This window comes from Pocillopora verrucosa, chromosome 8 (assembly GCF_036669915.1).
Source record: "Pocillopora verrucosa isolate sample1 chromosome 8, ASM3666991v2, whole genome shotgun sequence".
Taxonomy (NCBI): Eukaryota; Metazoa; Cnidaria; class Anthozoa; order Scleractinia; family Pocilloporidae; genus Pocillopora; species Pocillopora verrucosa.
The window spans coordinates 19,852,747-19,875,269 of NC_089319.1; the positions used below are offsets into that span (position 1 = coordinate 19,852,747).

The following is a 22,523-nucleotide window of genomic DNA, read 5'->3' on the forward strand; positions in this document are numbered from 1 at the left end:
ACATTTCAGTCCATGAATTGTGTATTATTAATCAAAATGATGGGCAATTCAACGGAAACATAATTAGAGTAATGTTACCAATCAAAAGAATTTTTTTGTGAAAGCATTTACGTTTTGACTTTAAAAGTTGCAAAGAAATCTAAATTGATCGAAGAAAAGTTAAAGACCAAGTTGAATGACCTTACGTGTTTTGCCTCTAAGGAATCAGAAAATATCCCAATTTAACTTTTCAGCTCACTGTCCATACAAAAATTAAGAAAGGTTTTGGTGAAGTTTAAGGTTCCCTTCAAGTTAGTTGCAATTTGGCAGTTGACAGCTCTGTCATATCCATTGTTAGTTGTGCAAAGTATTGAGTCATTTTGCCTCCTTTCGTTAATGTTGAAGATAAAGATCGACTTTGAGCAGGACCTCTATTGTAAGATATTTCGCAGTTGTAGGTTTTCAGAGCTTAATGTCAACATGAACTCAAAATAAAGGAGTGCAAACATCAAGTACTATTTCTTTTCCCCGGTAACCTTGTCGCCGTCTCGGTTTTGTTAGAAGGATTTCGTGTATTTCTTAGAAAGCGTTTTCAAGAAAACAGCGGCAAAATATTTGGCTTTATAACAGATTTATGTTTTATATAGTTATCTTGGAACAACTGCAAGAAAGAAGACTTGTAAACACCTGACAGCTTGGTGCAAATACTTGGAAAATTAAAAAAAATTCTGGGAATTGGAGTAAAAGCCGTCTTCTGTATTTTCCCTGCTCTGTATTTCGGTCTCTGTTGACTATCTGTGCCAGTGTCCATCACTCGCATGAAAACAGATCGAATGGCAGCAATATAATCAAAGTTTGTTTAGCCTCCTGGCAAGTTCATCTCACTCTCAAAATAAAATCAAGTCTAACATTTCGGTTCGTTTACCTTCGTAACAATAAAGAAATTATGTTCAGAAATAAGGCTTTTTCGCGTGCCTCGTTCTAAAACAGAGGCCCCGAGTTTCTCGGAAAGAGCAATTAGGCATGCATAATCTCGACTTCACTTTCGTGACGGCATGGTGAAGCACCAGTCTTCCTCAAGGCCTCTCCCGTGCCTCTCTCTTCTCTGTTTGACTCCTTACCCTTTCCCTCTCCTCCCAGCTTGTCAAATTCACTCGATAGACCAGCCGCAATCGTGCATCAATGTTAGGTTTGTTCAAGTTCCATTTCGCTTCAGCAGGGACACTACTGAGCTGCTGGAAGATTTCTATTCTACAGAAAGGTGACCTGGTTATGAGTAAAATGATTTGACCTCATATATGTGGGTGAGCTCAGGGAAAAAACCGTGCTATTATCAAGAAATGCAAATTCAGTCCTGCTTGAAATCACTTCAGTGAACATGTCAGTTAAAAATAACATGACTAAATGAAACAACTGTGTTTCCTTAAAGCGATTTTTAGATTCCCAAATCGATTACACAGACCATTCGCAAACTTAATTCACTTAACATTCGCTTCACTCTTTCTCAATTCTTCATGAGTCGGTGACATTGCACACCTCCTAAGAACGAAGTAGAATGCAAAAAAAAAACAAAACAAAACAAAACAAAACAAATAGTCATAGCGCATAGCAACTTGGTACCAAACTAAGAAAGTGGATTACAATGTCTTATCCCATGTATAGTTCCTTCAATTTCAATACCTTTTGGCCGATAGTAGCCATCGAATGAAGAATTAGCAGGAAAACTTTGTCGTAAGGAAACGATAACACTTACATACTGTGACATAATCCGTTGATCTGTCTAGCTACGCCATTCTGCAATCGAGGAATTTTCTAGGTAACCAATGAATTGTCTCTCGCTGTTGTGACTGGCATTTATTGACAGCAATTTATTCTTTAGTTCATCAAGAAAGATGCAAGCCTGGGCACATTTTCGCCCTCTGACGCATTTAAAATTCTAGACTTGAGTGACCTCTATTCTGCTTTTAAGAAACATTTTCGCTTCTCTGAAAGACTTACGCTGCGGTCAAATACCTCTTGTGAGTAAACAAAGCTTCACATCAGTGGCTCAAGAACGCTTCGAAAAGCGCAAATTTCACAGATGACGTCATCATTACAGAAAGATTAAGCGCCGATTGGGAGGGAATTTCCCAAATGCGCTGCAGAATTATCAAGGTTGCATGCATGAAATTTTCTCAACAGCGTATTGCTATTAAGACGGCTAAGGTAAACGACGAAATTTCACCAACGTCAATTTGCTGTAACAGTCATTTTCTTGAGCCACAAAGGGAAGACTATAACAGATTTTATTGACTGTAAGTACAAGAAAGCAACTTGTGGTCCCTTGGCTAAATTGTTTCACGAAGAAAGGACTCGAAAGATTTTGAAGCGTAGCGAAGTGAACTGAACTCTACCAAGGGTCATGAACACAACGAAGATTGCGAAGACGGAAACGTTTCGCGATGACGTTCAGAGAGTCAATTTTATGATCACCGCTTAAGAGGGACAAGGTTTTCGGTCCAAATGTATATTATAGGCAGCTCTATCGACGCCAGGGAGCGCATTCTGCGCGAAGACTTTAACATACCAGTAATAAACGGAAACAGCAGCACCCATGGAAAAACGCCAGTCACAGCTACAGTGGAAAAGCCTTGTTTTGAACCTTACCACTTTGGCGCCAAAATATTTCGGTCCGCCATATTAGATGTCCTACACCAGGTGGTCGCTGCCAATGAAATTCAGATGAGAGGCTGCTTTGCCGAACTTGAAAACGAAACCAGCCCCTTCGAAGACTCAGTGCTTGTTGCACGTTTCGATCTCTCTCTAGTCTCCAAACGTGCGGTAAGTTGGAATTTTACTATCTTTGTGACATTTTCTTCATAAACATGTCTTCCTTCAATTTCACGTAAAGCACAAAAAAAATAAAAAGACTTACACGTGGCTTTGTCGTGTGTAAGAATACTCCCGTATAAGCATGGCTTTCTGAGTAAAACCCAGCTAAATACCAAGACCTTATTTGTTTCAAAACCGTGGCGAATCAAATTGGATGAAAGAAACGGATGTTTTCCTTTTGTAAAACATCAAAATTAAGGATCTCGTGTGGTCTTCGAGTCTATTCACTGACGTGTTTTACAACGGCTTGCTATCACACTGTATTACGTCTCCACTAGGTAACTCTAGTGGTTCTGTTCCTACAATTTTTATCTACTACGTTTCTCACCGCCACCTCATGAGTGTTCTTTTATCTTTTTAAGCCTTTCTGTTGGAAAAGTCAGGACTCAAACCGTACCGAATATTTAGGAAATAACTGCGCGTAAGTACAAAGCTTTTACATCAAAATACTAATCAGGATTTTCTAGCAGTTTTTTTTCTCTGGTTATTTTCGATTTTTGATTCTTAAAAGGTCAGGCAAGTGCTTCTGTTACCTTTCATGTCTTAATTTGTGATTTTATTTTTTAATTCTTAACCATTATAAAACGAGGATGAGTCCCCTCTCTTCACGCTGATGTGTCTGTATCTAAACTCGTCAACGCTCACGGATTTGTTGATGTCCCCATGCTCTAGCTTTACACCCAAAACAGCTCATCAAAGTATTACAATGTAGCTAAAAAGTTGTTGACTTCTGCAACAAACAAAAATCTGAAAAACAAAATCAGGTAAATCTATTCAGTGTCACATAACACGTGAAGAAAATCGAGTGAAGGTGCTGAATACATTTCAGGATCCCTTTTCCTTTTTCGGTTTCCATTCGCCTTCAGTGTTCCACGATACTCACACTTTTAGAAGTTTGCCTCAGTTAAACTGAGAGAAAACGAAAAATACAAAAACACAAGAAAAGGAGAAAAGTCGGGCACATGAGCTACACTAGCCTCAAACAAAATTCAAAATATCATGGCTCAACCGGGCCACGAAGTTCACATTGTCTGGCAGGCATGAATGAAGAGCGATTCCTTAAGCGATCGCTGAGCACCATGTGTAAGTCCACTTCGTCTAATCTCGTTACATGATCAAGAGCCAATGAGAGGAGAAAGGGACAAACACTATAAATTATGGTGATAAAATACTGTTAAGCACACCGTTTTGTATTCGATGTAGGATCAAGAAAGATGGCAGCCCAGCAATTGCAGATGGTCTATAGATCCCTCTTTCCATTGGGTGGAATCACAACTGGATTAGACTTTGAGAGAAAGGTGAATTCTGGTCTCCCTAGGAAAAAAAGAATAAAATACAATAAGTGTTAACTTACTCTTATCATGCAAAAGAAGAGGTATACTTACGGTCATAAAACCTGCTATGTTTAGATTTTGTCAGGTCACAGTTTAAATATAATCGCATTGTGGTTGACTAAAGTGGGAAAATGAGGGTTTCATCTTACGGCAAACTTGTAAGCAGCAGGTGAATTAGAAGCTCGCTACTTCTTGGCGAAAATACCATGGGCGCCACTATCTTCCTTTAATCCCATGCGCACTTTCCTCCAAAAACTTTCATCGTTTTTTTTTTACTTCATTAGGACTTTCATGAAATGTCGTTGACCGAGCGAGGAAAAATAGTGACCCAATGTTCACAGCAAAACGACTTACAAATCCCTATCACGTAAGTAACAATCGAAAGTGATTTTTCCTTGAACCACATAACCCATCATGATCAAAGACAGAGGACAACACGAGGTAACCTGCACTGTTCCCGATGTTTTTTGATGTAAAACCAGAGTAGCTGTTACTCACTAAATGGTTATGTAGCTCTCAGTAGTTATCACTGAAATCAAACTCGTGAGAAAAACGAAAATGTTTCAACAAGAAATTAACCCTTTTTTTTTCAGAAACTGCGGGTTTACAGTGCGACCACGTGTGTATCGAATATTAGGGGCAGATCAGGTAGGCGTTGTCTGGAAGAAAATCTTATAACGCAGCAGGATATCAGGATAGTTTGTCTCCATGTTTGTTTCTTGTTTCTCTTCTTACCTTTTCGTGTACACACGTGAAAAGGTTATATCAAAGAACCAACAAACATTAAGCAAAACTTTCAGCTCTCTTTAGTGAGGGTTATTTATCAATCTATTCAAGTAACTTTCACGTTTTCTTCTCTACAGGAAATTGAAAGAGTAAACATTGGTGTGCAAACGTCAAGGAACACCCCTACGCAAGGAAATGATAATCACCCAGAGTGCTAAATTGTTCCCGACATATTTACTTCCAGTTCAAGAAAGTCTGTAGATCCGTCGTATCGTGAATTTTCAGTCATAAACAATCAGAAAGATTAAACGAGTGATCTTCGATACTTACTCATTAGTAACATGTAAATAGCAAAGAACCAGAGGACCTAATAACGTTATTTAAGCGCTTTTCGACTGAGTGTTTGAAGTAATCCGGATTTGCTTCAATAAATTTCAAGACTGGTTCTATACAAACTCACGCTATTGTCTCTTAACCGTCAGAATGCTGCGTCAGGATTGGCTCAAGTTTGGCAACTCAAGCCAATCCTGACGCAGCATTTTCTACGGCCACGGGTTGTTTACATGGCTCTGGCTCACTAACTCATGACACTTTTTATTTAATAAGTGATTATTTTTCTGAAGCGTGTCTATTGTATATATCATTTCACTCAATAAAACCGATAGAAACCTTGTATAAAATTCCTCAAGTTATAGTTGAACAAAAACAAAGCGCGTCCACTATTTGCGGTAGAATGACTGAGCAAATAAAATTTTTTCAAAGACAGCCCATTAACTTATGTAGTGAGTAATAGATAGTGACATTCAATAGTTCAATTGCATTGTTTCAGCGCCAAGTGGTTTCGTCACAATACGGGTTTCTCTCGATCGAAGTGCTTCTTTCACCCAGTAATTAAGGTAGTCAGCCCTAAAGTGAAATAAACGGTATCATATTTGCATTTGAACGCGTTGGCCCGCATCAATATTTCTGGTCACGCCGTCGCTCAAACCGAGAAGAGATTTACATATGCAATTACAAGAGCTTTATTTACAGCCTTCCTAGATTTTGTTCGTCTCATGTCAACAATAATTAACCATAATTGTTTCGTTATTTATGAATCACATTCTATGTTTACAACACGTTTTAGACACACACTAAGTGATTTTAAAAAGACAGAGGGTTGAAAATACTGTCTTTCGCACACTCAAGAGAATGGAATTATTTACCGGAAGAGTAAACAAAAGCCAATTTTATAAGCCGAATATAAATTTTCAGTGGGTTAGCAAGTTTTAAATGGGCACGTCATGATAAAAGTTAAGACGAGCACTAGCACCCAACTCGATCAAAAGCTCGTACGCATCGCATAGAGTTCTCTTACCGATTTAGTTCGAGAGGGATAAAAACAGACAGACAAGAGTGTACAAAAGAAATTCTAACCCAAGGTCATCCAGATAAATACTTAGTTGAGCCGCATGAATTTTCAAGTGACCAATCAGAAGAGGTGTTAACCAGATCAATGGGCATCAGACTACTGAAAGGCGACGATTGATTTGATTTCATGCATCGTGGGATTGATTGACGCTAAATGACTGACTGCACACAAATGAAAACAAATCTAACATTAAATGCACCTACGTTCTCCTTGACAAAAAATGAAATTCACGTTTATAGTCAAAAAGAGGAACGCCTGTAATGACTAACGTTTTCAATATCACAAAGTTGAGAGCGATTAAAAAAAAGAGATTTCCAGGATTACCTTACACCTCATAATGTGGGCATATTGACGTTAAAGCTTTCTCTGGTTATCCTGAAGAAATAAATCGATTTCGCTTTAAAAATATTCCCTTCCCTTATTTCAAACCAACACAAGCTCTTCCAATCGGCGAGAGGTCTGGGAACAGGGATGCTTCATTAACGCCTACTTGAATTACACATTACTTTCCCGCACTTCACTTTCCTTGAGGACAATTTACTGGTAAAGTGAGGTAAGACGTTACTTTAGAGGCAAAAAAAAGCCGCTTACGAATCAAAGTGCAAAATTTCTTAGCTCTTTTAAACTTATGGAATTCATAAACAGCCTACAAAGGCTGATATGGGTGATTAAGGAATAGGACGAATCGTAAGTATAAGAGCTCTCCAGGAACAATTTTTGGAGCCTGAGTAACTCATTATCGATTCTATTCTGACTCATTAGCATAGCAATTTGTAGCAGAGAGCATTGTAACAAAGGAGGACTCATCCGAGACAGTTGCATGACCGAGTAACATAGATATCACAACTCTGAAGGTTTCTACACACAACAGGAGTAGCTACTTGAAATTACAGGTTTTATGGGTAACCAAAGAACTGAAGAGCTCCTTCACCCCTCCTTCTTTCCCTCAATCCCTCAATCCCTATTCCCTATAAATCTTTTTCTAAGCCATTGGATATGTTTGGAAGCCAGGCGAAGCCAGTGGTCAGTTCGCAGCATGATGGATGATGCTGAAATAAATGCAAAGAAAAGAACCATCAGATACACCTATCACTATAACTAATGAAAAGAAAAAGGAAAAAATAATAAGGTTTAGAAAACACAAGAAAGCCAAACACAAGAGTTTCATTTCATTTCATTTCAAAAAACCATAGAGAAAACTCTGATTACCTTAACCCTTAAGTGGAAGGGAAAATTGGGGATTCTTTTGAGGTGAAATTCTAATTTCATCCCATCTTTTGTTTATTTGCCTTCACTAACAAAACACTTAACCCTTTCACCCCCATGAATGACCAAGACAGAATTTCTCCTTACAATATCATTACGAAGTCAAGCAGACAGTTGATAAGAAAAAAGAAAAATATCAATTAGAGGATTATAAGTTGATTCAATACCAAATTCTCCAAACTAACATCACAAGAACTATATGGCAGACAGTAAGGAGAATTACTAATGAGATCTTAGGTGTTAAAGGGCTAAAACAACAGGTCTAACTTACAAGAAGAGTTTTGGTCTTATTTGGGACAATCTAGCTGCAACAAATATACAATTCTAGGTAAGGTAGCATTTGACATCAAAGATGGTAAGAAGGGAATATGGTTTGAATTTAATATTTTCCAGTTCATCAAAATATTCAAGGATCATTGATAATTATTTTGTTTTGAATTTAAGGTCTCTGACACAGATCTGGCCTACATGGTCCTTTTAAGGTAAGAGCTACAGCACAACATCATTTTCAATAAGTGTCAGTTTTTCTTCGCACCCTTTCTAAAGGATATTATAAAATGTTTCTTCACAAGAAAAATATTTTGGAGAGGGGCAGCCACGTGACATCCTAAACAATTGCTACATAAGTGACTACAAATTTTACGAGTCTTATAAGTGTTACTTTAATTATTTTTATCTTTATTCAATTGCCTTGTATATGCAGAGGCAGTGTAACTTCTGTCCACCCAATTCAAAATTGGTATTGATCAGAGAGTAACAATAGTAAAGTTGTACGATGGATTTAACCTAACCAGAATAAATAATGCAAAGAAAAAATTATTGTAGATTAACTCTTTCAAAGCCAGGAGTGAGCAATGAGTATTTGTGCCTTGCAATGTCACCAGATGTTTTAGAAACTTAGCAGAAAGAACGAATTCAGCCTAATAGATAGGGTTTGGTTTGGCATCGAAATCTCAGAGCTACACTATGTCAATAATGAAATGTTCATTAAGGTGGGTGCTTCCATTGAAAATGTACATCAGGCCACAGCATTAATACTTATTTTATTACGGCAGTACATGATCATACACTTTGTAAAAATTCTGATTGATTGAGCCTACAATGGCTTTTGGGCGTCAACCTTGATTCACAAACAATTACAATTTAATTTTTCCCATACATACTGCAATAGGAAGATGTAAAATCAGTGATTAGGGAAACCATTTGTTTGCTGGTTTATTTTATTTTTTGTTTGTTTGTTTTGCTTCGTTTACTTCATTTTTTAAAATACCAAGAATATGTGAGGTAGAGGAATCAGATGAGGCGGTCTTTGTCTAAGACATGTTTGGGTTGACTAAAACGATTGTTCTGATATAAAATCATTCACTTATAGGGACGAAGCAATAGTTTCGGACCTAAATCGTGCCCGTAGCGATTGTCCTACAGTTGAAAGTGTTCAGGTAAGACAATTACTCCACTAGGTGAAGTTTGCACTATCACAAGGCAATTTCGTAAACAATGTAAATCTAAATTAAATTCGTTCATAACTGTGTATGATGTCAGTTGTGGTAATGTTAGTGTTCTTAGTTGGTAAGTAATATATTTTACATTACCATGAACGTGTAAAAACTTTCTATAGGTTATTTTCCTTTGAGGAAAAAAAGCTTACTAAAAACCAAACGAAGCAGAGACGAGAAATTTGATTGATACAGGCGATTCTCTCTTCGTTACCTGAGCTTTGCAAGGACCATCAATTTTATTTAAATTCAGGGCATTATTTTCTCAACAGGGGAACGTTCCTGTGAAATGCCCTAGGAGAGGTTGCAGACTACACCTGAGGTAAGTGATTCTTCCATAAAGGTACAGGTAAAGCATAGGATGTGGCTTTTATCTCGAAAATAGAAGATTGTTGCCCTATCTATTTGAAACAAAGAGCAGATCGATTATTATAGGAGCAGGAGCAGGAGCAGGAGCAGGAGCAGGAGCAGGAGCAGGAGCAGGAGCAGGAGCAGGAGCAGGAGCAGGAGCAGGAGCAGGAGCAGGAGCAGGAGCAGGAGCAGGAGCAGGAGCGGGAGCGGGAGCAGGAGCGGGAGCAGGAGCAGGAGCAGGAGCAGGAGCAGGAGCAGGAGGAGGAGCAGGAGGAGGAGGAGGAGAGGAGGAGAAGTAGTAGTAGCAGTAGTAGTAGTAGTAAGTAGTATTACTAGTAAATACTACTACTACTACTGGTACTACTACTACTACTACTACTACTACTACTACTACTACTACTACTACTACTACTACTGGTACTACTACTACTACTACTACTTCTACTACTGCTACTACTGCTACTACTATTTCTACTACTACTACTACAACAACTAATAATAATAATAATAATAATAATAATAATAATAATAATAATAATAATAATAGTGCCCATGAAAAAATCATGACCTAGAGTCTTCCAAGACAAAGAAAAATTGACATTGTTTTGTATGTTCTCTTTCAGGTGCCAGTGTCTTGCTGAAAGAAATTTCCCACGGGTGGGTAACTATTAAGCAGCAGTCAGCCTTACTTTAAGTTTACATTTTTACTTGCTTTATTACAGCACGTCACACTATTCTGCAAAGTTGGTGTATTTTCTTTTTGCTGAGATATGCCTGAGCACTGGTTAAAAAAAAAAAAAGCTCACAAAGTCAAACTACCTGCTAAACATCACAATCACAACAGGGTTTTAATCATAACCAAGCTTAGGCTCAATTATTTGTCAGCCACAAAATTACTTTTTTTGATGCTCCTGTATAATTCAAGACACTGATGATGCAGTATCATGCTGTGTTAGGTAACACTACTGCGGTCAGTTGTGGGCTAGAAAACGTTCTTAAGAGTCCCCTCCATTCAAGTTTTGTTAATTGGAAAAGGAAATTTTTGGAAATACAATCATATACATTTTAAGGCATGTTTCTGCATCACTGCTATCCAGTCTTGGTTCAGGAAACCTGTAACTGTAACCTTTCGTTTCTACACAGAATGCGTTCACACCTCAAGATTAGAGTAAGTTACTTAATTGTCTACAAATTTATTAGGAGGGAGCCACAAATAGAGAGTCAACCTCAGTCTCTTTGTAAGAAAAGAGCCAACACTGAAAAGGTTGTCAAAAAACATGAGTCAATAACTTAAATCCTCCCTCTACATTTTTCCCATCATTCCGTTCAACTTGGGATGAGTAAGACACTGAGGAACACTAGTTATCGAGTGATTTTATTATTAGCACAAATGTAATTGTTGAGGCAGATGTACCTCTCCCGTTTGTCACAGCCCTACTACAATACATTAAAGAAATAGATTCGAATGACACATTGTATACTTTCCATCTTTTAGTATCCTCAATATAGTGCGGTTAGAGAACTTAGCCAATAGGATTCATATAGAGCACCAGCAGGTACGACCACGAGCATGATTATTAATTACTGCACGCAATTGATACTGACATGAACTAAGAAACTTTTTAAAGAGAGCTCTATCGCCTTTGACAGAAGTTACTTAACTTAGATTTAAGCTGACAGGCTAGTGCGATTTAAATTTGCAGCAGAATCCTTTGTATGGGTGTGTGTGTGCGTGTGGGTGTGTGGATATTTGTGGAGGAAGAGGGGGGGGGGTGGGTGGGTGGAAAAGGGCGAAACCTCTATCCCAGACTAATAATAGACGTATCAACTGATTTCCATAAAATGCTTTCGAAAAATTAAAAATGAAGATTTTCCATTTCAATAACCTATGCAAGTTAAAGAGAAATGCACTATGGCAACTAAATATCCTCGATTTGATAAGTTTTAATAGCCATGGATGTCATGACTGTTACAGAAGAGCCTTGAATCACCCAATGTCTATGTGAAGAGTACATCCTTCAAATTCAACTAAGGATTCTTTAGGGCAAACTCAATCTTTTTTGACTGTCTCCAAAGCTAATATTGGTCTTCTAATTTGATAGATGCGGTAGATTCACAGTCCTCAAGATGGCTCGCCTTGGAAAGAATGCTATATGTTATTGTTTTAAAAAACTGAATCAATCTGTTGTACGTGATATATCGTTTTAATAAATGCACTTGAATTCGCTTTTTGCACAGTCAGTCTTCCAAGTTTTGACATATTTCATTTTATCTATTTTCTCTTCAAGCTGGGCTCTAGGGCTCTATGAGAAATGATATCGTATTGTTAGTTTCAGCATGGCTAAGAACCAACACGATCACCTCTGACACACCCATTACGTAGGTCACCCACAGGGTTGATAATGCTTTCACCGAGGTTTCTTTGATAGCATAGATAGGACCTCGTTGATTTGAAATATCTTCAACGAATTTTATTGACGAATCAAACACTAAATGTGCTTAACACTGTACGGTGTTACGCGATTGAGAAAGTTCACTTGTTGAAATGAAAACTGGAGAATACCGAATACATCTAATTGCGCGATATATCTAATAACTTGTACCAAATTTAAGCAATGTGAAATTGACACGACACTGCCTACTTTGCGTTAATTAAAGTCGCGTTAATTTCATGAGCTTAGTTTCCGCTTTCGTTTCTGACAATTTAGAGTAAAAGAAATAAAGGAACAGGAGCACTTTTGATATCTGTCTTAGTTTTCTTAGCTATACGTGTACAAACCTGTGCATCATCAGGCCTTCTTATTTAAGGCACGCTAGGATAGTTCCCCAACAGCTTTCTGGTAAAACAGTTACAGATTATCAGTCCGGAAAATATTGAGATTTTATCGACTCTGTCGAAGTCAAATTGATTGTGCTAAAACAGTGTAGTTTTACCTGCCTTTCTCCGGATAAGATTTTCTTCTTAAGTATTAATCTTCACACATTTTAGACTTAGGTTTAATCAAGAAACACACCAGCCTTCTAGCTGCTCAATGAACAGACAAATTTGGAACACCGAGCAACAAAACTGAAAATTGAGAATCCACCGCATTATTTTTGGTTTTCTTTGAAAAGCGTCCCACAAGTCAAAACATTTCTCGGAAAAATTAAAATCGTAATCACGCAATGATTTCCATGGAAAGTGAATCTTGTCGAATCTTGAATCATCGCGAAACAGAACAGTAAACGACGTATTTTTCATTTATACAAATTCTGGAGAGGGATTTTCCCTTATGGATGCTTGCCTCAACACGGACAGTGAGACTTACTAGAATGTTCTTCCTCATGAGAAAAGAAGGATATATAGGAAAAAGGAAGCCCTTCAAACGACTTGGTGCTTTACAGTCTGAAGTGAACTGGTATAGTGCGCCGGGTAAGAAACCGCGGAGTTCCCTTTAGCCGCAGGTTAGTGAAATAATTCACGTAGAGTACCTTAACATGATTATTGTACCATTCATCGAGTCCTGGGCTTATGTGAAAAGGCATAACTCCCGTTCTGCGTAATCAAAAATTGCTACTGTTCAGCAAAACAAAAAAACTCCTTCGTCCTTCTTTGCAATTCGTTATCTTCTTCGTCTTAGTTGTCCGTTCTTCAGAACAAAACATATGTTTACTTTTCCATAAAAAAAAGTCACAAGCTTCAAAATAGGTACAACATTTCTTTGTTACAGCTACTAGGATCTATCCGGGTAACCGGACGTCTTCAGACGAAGAGGTCATCAAGTTTAACGTGAAATGTAAAGTTTTCAGAAGCGAACGACGATAATTTCACATATTAAAAGGAAAGTCACTGCCATCCTCTTTCTAAGTTAACATTACTGGCTCAACTGGTAAATGAGGACAGTTCTGTTCTTATTAAGCTGAGACACCTCCTAAATCGTGTCTATTTCAAAAAAAGACAAGCTAGACAATAATATCTATTAAAACAGAGGATTCAACTTCAAATGATCCATTAGTAAAAGTCGCCTGACAATACTGAAGACAACAGGTCTAGCCGCATTAAGTTATTGAATGATGAAATGACATCAGTATAACTGTCAACCACAGAAATAACGACGAAAGTTCTAAATTCAATATTACTGATACTGTCCGCTTTCTGGACTCCTCATCTACGGCTGCCCTCTGGAACGGAACGACACAATGCCCCGAATGACAACATCTAACATTATTCCTCTAATATGACTTCGAAATTACTGAGCGGTGGGGATCTGCTCAAATTCGCACAGCTTGGAAAGAAGTTCTCACCACCGCCTAACGCAAGAGAGTCACGAAAGACCTCTAAATCATGAACCTGCCGACGCGGAGGAGTTTGCTCGACTGGTGCGTAGCCTTCTACAGCCGTAATTTCAGTGCCTGGGCCGCTTTTCGAGACTATTTCGCATTTGCCTTCCCTATCTTCCTATTTCCACAGATAGGTAAAATGTAACAATATTGCATGAGCCCACCGCACGAGCGACAGTAGGTACATATGTAAGACCATGCGCATTGAAGTCTATGTGGCTATGCTATGTATTCTACTTCTCACAAACGTCGACGGCTGTGCGAACGAACCTTTTGACCAGATTAGGAGAGAACATAGAAAACTTTTACCGTGTTAACTCCAAGGTATTGATAATCATTTTATGTTTTCAACTCCAGTAACTCTTCAGCGAACCTGAACCATCCAGATTGTCAGGATTATCCTATTTACATTTTGTTAAAGAGGGAGACACAGGACGGGATTATTTTGATATGTATGGGGAGAAAGCTATTTAGCACCGTTTTAATCTCTATCAACCTCTCCGTTTGCTGTGAATACAGGTGCGAAGTGGTTCTTTCTTTTTTTAACGCTTACGTTTACACTATAGTGAAGTCTTACATTTCTGTTATTCAATGATTCAAAGATTCCCTCGGTGTTCACTTCAATCGCCTTCACGTTTGCATTGTACAAAAATTTATACAACGATTGAAATATGCCCTTCGTCACCAAACCTATTAGCCACTAGACCGTGTTGTAACAGCACGTGCCTTAGGTGAACGCTAAAGAAAAGCAGGTTCACTTCTAGCCTGCAGAACAAGCGTAATTTAAGCGAGCGAGAGCTCAGTGTTTTCTCCACGAAAATTATGGCCGCCATCTTTGATTTTGTGGCAGCGGAAGGCTGGGGAGAGAGTGAGAAATTTGTACCAAGGAGGCAGTCGTCGGTCTAAAATAAGGAGAGGGTAAGTGTGGGGAAGGTCTTTCCCCACCGTTCACTCTAACTCCAAATCAAACATGGCCGGTCGGATAAACGATGGCGAGTTTATAGCGTTAGCTCGCACTAATAAGACGCCTGCCCTGAAAGCCAGTTCCTTATCTTTCTACCTTTCTAACATTTATTCACGCGATTCAAATACGTCATGCGTGTCGCGTTAGCTCGTTACGGAAAAGCTCAAAATATAATCAAAACACTTCCAAATACGTAAACAAGATTACGCATTCGTGGCAATTAATTCAACGACATCAAAACATCATCGTTCTGGTGACAAAATACCACAAATAAACCACTAAGGCAGTATCAAAACGCATTAAAACAACGTGACCACACTTCCGGAGATGAAGGTCAATCACAGCTTATCAATACCTTATCGCATTAAATTAATAGTGATTATATTGCAAGCCAAAGCATAGACACACCTGCTGTGCTCTTTATGAGGACAAAGGGTTAAAGAGGATACAATGAACAAAACAAAATAAAAGGTTGTTTGAGTCCATCCGCCATTTCCGGTCGCACAATTAGCTACAAGGACAAATGTTTAGACAATGTTTTAAAACGCTTGTTGGCGAAACGGATATTCATCAATTTGAATGGCGCCAAACCAATTTCCACACTGACGATGTTTTTTTTCCTTTCACATTTACCGCTGACGGTTGCGACAGTCTCCAACTAAAACATATTAAAGTTCACTACTAATTACTAATTAATTAGTCTCCAACTAATTACTAACATTTAGCTAACAACACGAGTACACTCATGACAAATTACTCTATTTTCGCGGTATTAATTGAAGTTTTCTCCTTCTTTCGTCAGGTTAACCACACAACTGCGGCAATATCTGAAGACCATTGTCATAAATTATTGCATGTAATGGTCACTGAACTTCTCTAATGACTACTGCCTACATTCATTCTATCTGAATCCTTTTTTTTTTTGGCGCTGATTACAGATATGTTTAACCGTGTTCTATAATACTGCACAATGGGATCTATCGTTATTTGTTCTAACAAGAATATTTTTTTGTTATTTCAGATGGCAGCGAAACACGAGAAGGTAAAACAATCAATTATCCTTGACATAATGTTATGGTATTTAAATCATTCATCCAAAGCAAACAACTCATTCCGTGAGGTTACACCTACATCATCACCTAGCTTTAAAATAATAATGAAAATAAAAAAGCATTTTAGATTAATTCATAACACAACCTCTTAAAGAAATTACTTAGTTCTGTTGTAGATACAATTAGTTTTGTCTCAAAGGTTGCTGTGGCTGCTAGAGATAACCAATTTTAAAGAAGAATGAATGTCTCCATGCATTATGCTGGTCTAACTAGTTTTAAAGAGAAACATTTCTAAAATAAAACTGATGAGATTACAGAATTGAACGCTTAATTAGTTTTTTGAACATTTGTAGGGTGAAGATACAAGCTCTTCTGACGAGGAAGAAGCAGGCAAAGAGTGAGTAAACCTAAGAAGTTTAGATACGTAAACGTATTCTTTTCCCTAAACATGCCTTTTCTGGCATCAAAGACGTAACATCATAACGTCTGGTATAAGTTGTAATGAAATAAATTTAATTTGCCCAGCGAATTGAAATAAAATAAAGCCATGATCCTCGCAGGCGAGCTACAATTTTAGCAATTGTAGAAAAAAAGCCTAAAATACTACGGCTTTGACGGGATTCGAAATCCTGCCTCCCACATGGAGGGGAGTTTAAGAAAACCACGATGGCAACGGGAAAAAAAGGTTAAATGAGCAAAACAATGGCTGTGCACGAGCCTAACAAATCTTTACATATTTCTATGCGTTCTCTGCAAAACAACAACGTGAAATGACCAAACTGAAGAACGTGAACGACGAAGGCTATTTCTTTAAATTTCAATTTCTAATTTAACGCTGTGTTCCATGATCAGTGTCGAGATAGTTTTAACAGTAAGAAACAAACTAAGTAAACCTAAAGTATCGCGTGATTTCTAAGTAAAATATAAGTTCATTTTTTTAACCGACGTTGTCCACGGCGGCGGTGTCGTCGTTTCTTAATTCTTTAACTCCCAAGATCTGACTGTAAATTTTCCTCTTTGGCTACTACACATTTCCAAATATGTCATTTGCAAGAATTTGGTGTTCTATCACGAAAACAGCATCTACCTGATCAGCATGAGTATTCTCATTCCTTGTTTGCTGGATAATGTATGGATATTAAAAAGAGAAGTTAGGTTTCAATCACATCTGGGAGTTAAAGGGTTAAACTCCCGACTAGTTGGGCACTGCGCTACTCCCAACTGAGCTACCAAGCCTCACACTGGGAGCGAGGCAAATTTTGAGGGTTCTTCTTTCCCGTAGAGGAATCTGATAAAACTTCTATTTGCTTTGGTTTATTCCACTGGTAATAAACGACTGTAATAGAAAGGCATCTCAATATCAAAAACAATGTTTCTGTTGTACACATCCTAGAATACCTCAGCATGACGCAGATTCCATCGAAGATCAACAAGAAGTGCGCTTGCTAGACAACACTTCAAGTTGCTTGGAAAATTCTAATCAGGTAAGAGTTGAAGAAAAAGTTTGTACTTTGCAAAAGCTTTTTAATATTATTTTTTTCGAATCCGTTGAATAAAACAAGCGATCAAAGCTTCCAAACTGCGCCCTGTCGTTACGCAAGAACACAGCATGACGAAATTGTACACCGTGTCGAACAATAAATACTCTAAAAAACGCAATCGGCCTCATGAACCTAGATGTAAATTCGCGATGAGGCGTTTCTAGAAATGTTTAGAAGCCACGTTCTCTCAAACCCGACTGTCTCGAGATTTGTGTCATCCCGCACTGAAATTGACGTAACACCGTCAGAATAACGGAACACGACTGTTTTTTCTTTGTTAGGACGACGACAACTATCCACCCCTAGGATGGACTACATCCGGACGAAGGATCCAACAATGTACAGACGACATTCCTACTGGGTATGTGATCCAAAATAGTATACATCATAGAAGACAAAAAGATTCTCTTAAAATAAGCGAATTATGGCCATTGTCTCCATTCTCAGCCAGTTTAAACTTCTTCAAAAATTTTCAGTGACTCAGTCTGATCATGCTTTAACGGAATTATCCTTAAAGTTAAATGAAATAAATAATACTTTGACTTGCGGATGATAAACAAAGAATATATGATCCTCACGGACTAAGACGAGATTCGAATCCCTGCCTTCCAGATACTAATTGGGCGTTACTACTAACTAAGCTAAAAAGCCACTTCTTGGGAGCGAGGCAAAATACTGATGCGAAATCGGTTTTTCAGCTTCCAAGAATCATTAGAGTACGAGTAGGACTATAGAAAATCAATTTAACTTGAAGAAAATTGTGAAAATTAATCTAAGTGTCAACGAATATGTAACCGGAGGTCACTTTAATAATTTCCTGTTACAGGATTGGAGATGACAATGTTTGTACGACTGATCTTTGCGAAGAAGAAGAATGCCGTGCTGCACAGGTGAATAACTCAACAAATAATTCCTTTGAATGTAACCTAAAATGCCCGCTTACCGACCAATAAAATGTCTACCTGTCAAACTGTTTTTATCATTTCATATTTTCAGGAGAACGATTATGTGGACCAACTGACCGATGATATCAACGTTTTCATATCTTTATTGATTATTTCTTTATATCTAAGAGCTCTATCTAATAATTTCATAAATTAAAGCTGCATGGTCGTTTGTTCATAAAATTGAACAAATACATTGTTGTATAACAAAACCAGCGTTGTTTCCGTTGTCTAGATGTGTTTAAGTCCAATTGTAAAATGAAGTCATATATTGTTACAATAAAAATTGATTCAAGTCTGTCACTCATACTCCATAAACCCCGTTTCGTTAGTATCTCGCCGACCCGAGACAAGAGAACTCGAACAGAAAATGCGTGCGCACGCCATGACCAGGATGTTAACAGCTATTTTTTCCTGTCGTCCGCCATATTGTCAAGTATGTAACCTGGTCAAACGAGGGTCAGCAGATGCTAAATTTCATATAAACGTTCCGTAAAGTTGTCTCGGGTACCCGAGAACATATAAATGGGGCCTAGGATCCTTTAATATATTTCCTTTCCCACGATCTTTTTGTCTCCCTTCTAGTCCATGTCAGAAGTAGTATAGGCAAGTTTTGGTAAATTAGGTGGCTCAATATGCAGAAAGATGCTCTTTTTGTAATCCTTTTGTTTTTCTTCTTAAGCGGTTGCCCACGTAACGCCCCGTGAAAGAAAGATTCACTTCACATTCACGCGATCACGTGACAATTTTGAGTTTCGTGATCATATACCGTCACACAATCCGTCGTATACCGTCAACCGTCTGTATTTTTACATGCCATTTCAGAATGCCTAATCTCCTCGTAATTATATTTCAAGTATTTTAATGAGGTAGTTTCACCAAATTAAAATCACGCTACACTGACAGACCAAACTTCCGTTTTCAAAACGAAAAATTCCCTTTCGACAGGACTTGTCCCAGAGAAGATTTTCCAAGTGCAGCCATGTCAAAACACTATGAACGCAATCCTATTTTAACAGCACTGTTTGACTCGCTTGCGTCAAACGGCTTGAAAATTAATCGGTAGTATTTATAGAAGAAGTGAGCAACTCCAAATTGAAAATAAAATTTTTCTAATTGTTTAATTTTCCCACTAAACTTTCGTTTCGCTCAATCTGCTCCTCAGTTTACTGTTGAATAATTTACGATAAGCTATGATAACATATTTGTGCTTTAAAAAATTCCCTAAACCTATTAACATTTGATTGTCATTTCAGGCTTTCAACATAAATAAATATCATAGTTGACGGCTCTTAACCTCAAAAAAATTCTCGACCAGTCCTGATTAATGGCCAAACAGTACTTTATCATGCCTAAAGAGCAGTAAATGTATATAAACTGTGATCAGTAGATGCTTCATATTTTTATTGTGAACTACATGCTCACTTCTAGAAAAAAAAATTGCCCAGTCATTATTGAAATCATCCCATCCTAAATGCTTTCAGTTTCAAATGAGGTCATCAACAGCAAAAGATTTATATCAATTACTAAGGAATCCATAGCAAAGTCAGCTTATCGTATTCAAACGTTATAGACTTCCATGTGCAGTCAATTCTTATGATGAAAACGGAAATTTCATCGAGAATTATATAGCTACCAAATTGAAATGCCGGATAAAAACACTCCAAACTCATTCCCTGATTGTAAACAAGTTTGAGAGAACGCGCCTGGACTTGCACATGCTTAATATTTCCCCGTGGGCTATTTACCTAAAACACACAGAAAAAAAATTCCTTGTTCAAAAGATTCACGCAACTTTCATAACATAATGTTCCCTCATTGAACTGTGAGGAGACACCTACCGTAGCATACGGAAAGCGAAGAGTGCTTTGTATTGCAATAGATCATGTCAACAAAGCGCACTTCGTCGACAGAGAGAGAAGGTACGTCTGCTGACAATATCACAACGGTTCGAACGTAGTTTCAGTTAGAGTTCCTAATGTACATCAAACCACTTCCAAACTACCTGTCCTCTTTTTGCCGTGGCCAACAATGTTCACGGCGTACCATCGTACAACACTCTTTTATAATCTTATTTCATATCATAACCGCGCTTCAGGATGGACGTACAATCAAGCCAGCACAGGGAAGCATGGACAAGGAAAACACAAGTGCAGACCCAACTCTTGACACGACCAAAACGAGCGCCTCTTCTCACTGAAATCACTAGGGGAATGGAACATTGAAGGATGGTCGGGGATATAGGAGGCACGAGCGTTTTGTGAAGATTGAAAAGAAAGATCCCATAAAGGCAAACATTATTAGAGACGTCATACATCGTTTTGATGGAAGACCAAGAATTTGTTCATTTTTAAGGAAGTTTCTCTATAAAAATTCAGGGATTGGTATCCTTTAAGTGACAGCTTGCAATACGATCGGCCGTCGATTAATGAACTGATTTCCTACGGAATCGATATCGCAGACATAGACAAGGGTTTCTTCACTTTGACTTCGTTGAATGTCATGTTCATTAGACAAAAGGGAGATGCAAGGCAAGTTTATCGATAATTAGGCTTTTTTACTTTGTGATCAATAAATTTCACAAATTTTCTTCAAATTCATGACGTTCATAAAAGTTCATTCAGAGGTGGAAAGAAATGTTATTCTCGACCTCAGTTCCTCTCTGTACGTAAAATTCGATTTCAGTTAGTCTTCAAAGATGAATCTCTTTCCAGCAAAACCCAATAAAATTAATTCAGCAAAACTCAATCAACATGACAACCTACTTGATTAATGAGAGCCCTGATTAGAGAAGCGATAGATTTTTAACTGTCTGTGACGGATAGAGTGTTACCGAGCACAATCCATATTAACCGCAAAATTTATACTGTACAAGTTAATCCTGGTAGTGATTGGAATATGATTTCTCCCGACAATTTCAACATCTTATCAGACAACCTGGTAATGAAAATGACTAACAAAATCAACTTGGTATTATGGTTTTGATGTAAGACACCACATTCTCAGCACTAACAGTTAGTTGGAATGAATATTTTTAAGATCATGAAGGAATTCAAAACAGCTAAACTGCTCGTAAAAACTACAAACGTTCAACGTGCATTCGAGCCGCGCTAAACGCGTTTGTTTACAAATCCTATTATCACTGTCATAGCATTACATGACATCAATTGCTTCAGCATGACCACAAAAACTAAGGTAAGGGATACTGCAGATGCAATGGGTTCAACTCATTTCTCACTTTCTCTTTATCTAATCCAGAGGTGGTTTTCAAAAACTTCAATCAAATCGACTGCCACCCCAAAACTTGCTTCACAACCCGAAACATGGCTGCTCTGATTGCATTCATCTTTGACTGACAGAGTATAACCTATTGCTAATTACGACTGAGCCAATCACGTGTGAGTTTGATCCATGAAATTGTGCGAGATGATGCAACCACATAGGTTTATCAGGAGAAAGCAAACCTAATTTCAACACATTTTTCCTCCAGCTCAGCTGAGGTAGGTTTATTTCCCATTTTTCACTATTTCGGCGGTATTTTTCCCGAGTCTTGCAGTACTTTGAAAAAATTCACCGCACATGTGACGAAGAAGACTCTTCTGATGGCACATTTCACGAATTGTGACAAGAGTACGAGATATCGCTTTTTCAGCTCCCCTAAACCGTTCCTAGAAATAGATCCAGGCACTTTCTTCGGTTTTGAAAGTATCGCACGTAACGATTCTGCGATTACCACCATTATGTCGCCTAGAAGAGTGCCCACACAGTTTCGACCGTAGCCAACTCGGTGTGGGTTAAGCACGTCGCCTCCCTCCGGGCCTAACAGATGATATCAAATCTAATCCACGAATTTGGAATCATGCCGCAATCATTCATGATCAGCAGAATGTATCCTGTTGTTGGAGGTCTTGTTTTACCACAAATCGTTCCAAAGTAAAACTTGGAGAGTCAAAGTATCACTGAAACGTTGCAAACGCGAACATTATGGAATTTGCATAAACTAACAGCACTATCAACTCTTTTTTAGTTACACTCCAGATTTTTCGGAGGAGAAAGAACAATGGCCAATTCTAACAGGAACGCAAACGTAAGTACCATGTGTATGCATTTAAAGCTCTCTAACCGTCGTGCTGCTATAGAGCACGATGATTATTAGTTTAACGCTGACCATGATTCTAAGCATCTTCCACCCTTACCCAATATCGATACTTCAGAGCCATTTCAATAAAAAGTTTGTTTTGCATTCCAAGAAAGGTAATATTTTAAGA

At 38.1% G+C, this 22,523-nt stretch overlaps 2 protein-coding genes and 2 long non-coding RNA genes across 10 annotated transcripts in view; 3 read left to right on the plus strand and 1 right to left on the minus strand.

Moving 5' to 3' along the window:
* Positions 1-1,943: 1,943 nt before the first annotated feature.
* On the plus strand, positions 1,944-5,573 carry LOC131778163 (uncharacterized). Of its 5 annotated transcripts, XM_066170999.1 has the most exons (7): positions 1,944-2,799; positions 3,213-3,271; positions 4,054-4,148; positions 4,469-4,551; positions 4,778-4,832; positions 5,048-5,175; positions 5,261-5,573. In XM_066170999.1, exons 3-6 carry the CDS (start codon positions 4,065-4,067, stop codon positions 5,126-5,128), a joined length of 303 nt encoding a protein of 100 aa, XP_066027096.1. In that variant the 5' UTR covers positions 1,944-2,799; positions 3,213-3,271; positions 4,054-4,064; the 3' UTR covers positions 5,129-5,175; positions 5,261-5,573. The 5 variants fall into 5 exon arrangements, 4 of the variants coding, with proteins under 4 accessions (XP_066027096.1, XP_066027095.1, XP_066027097.1 ...); XM_066170998.1 differs by having other exon boundaries at positions 5,048-5,573; XM_066171000.1 differs by having other exon boundaries at positions 1,944-2,794; positions 5,048-5,573.
* Positions 5,574-5,914: 341 nt separating this feature from the next.
* Positions 5,915-22,523, minus strand: part of LOC136282922 (uncharacterized) — a 36,698-nt gene continuing 20,089 nt past the window's right edge. The window contains exon 4 of the long non-coding RNA XR_010718507.1: positions 5,915-7,370. This is a non-coding gene — a long non-coding RNA (uncharacterized lncRNA). The remainder of the gene's footprint in view (positions 7,371-22,523) is intronic.
* Positions 7,495-9,407, plus strand: LOC136282924 (uncharacterized). Its single transcript, XR_010718512.1, has 3 exons — positions 7,495-8,069; positions 8,960-9,026; positions 9,356-9,407. It is a non-coding gene; the product is annotated as an uncharacterized lncRNA (long non-coding RNA).
* Positions 12,808-18,551, plus strand: LOC131778045 (uncharacterized). Of its 3 annotated transcripts, none has more exons than XM_066171285.1 (8): positions 12,808-12,878; positions 14,112-14,273; positions 15,740-15,760; positions 16,124-16,167; positions 17,164-17,254; positions 17,593-17,672; positions 18,138-18,201; positions 18,308-18,551. In XM_066171285.1, exons 3-8 carry the CDS (start codon positions 15,740-15,742, stop codon positions 18,410-18,412), a joined length of 405 nt encoding a protein of 134 aa, XP_066027382.1. In that variant the 5' UTR covers positions 12,808-12,878; positions 14,112-14,273; the 3' UTR covers positions 18,413-18,551. The 3 variants fall into 3 exon arrangements, with proteins under 3 accessions (XP_066027382.1, XP_066027380.1, XP_066027381.1); XM_066171283.1 differs by lacking the exons at positions 12,808-12,878; positions 14,112-14,273 and adding exons at positions 13,828-14,078; positions 15,521-15,574; XM_066171284.1 differs by lacking the exons at positions 12,808-12,878; positions 14,112-14,273 and adding an exon at positions 13,863-14,078.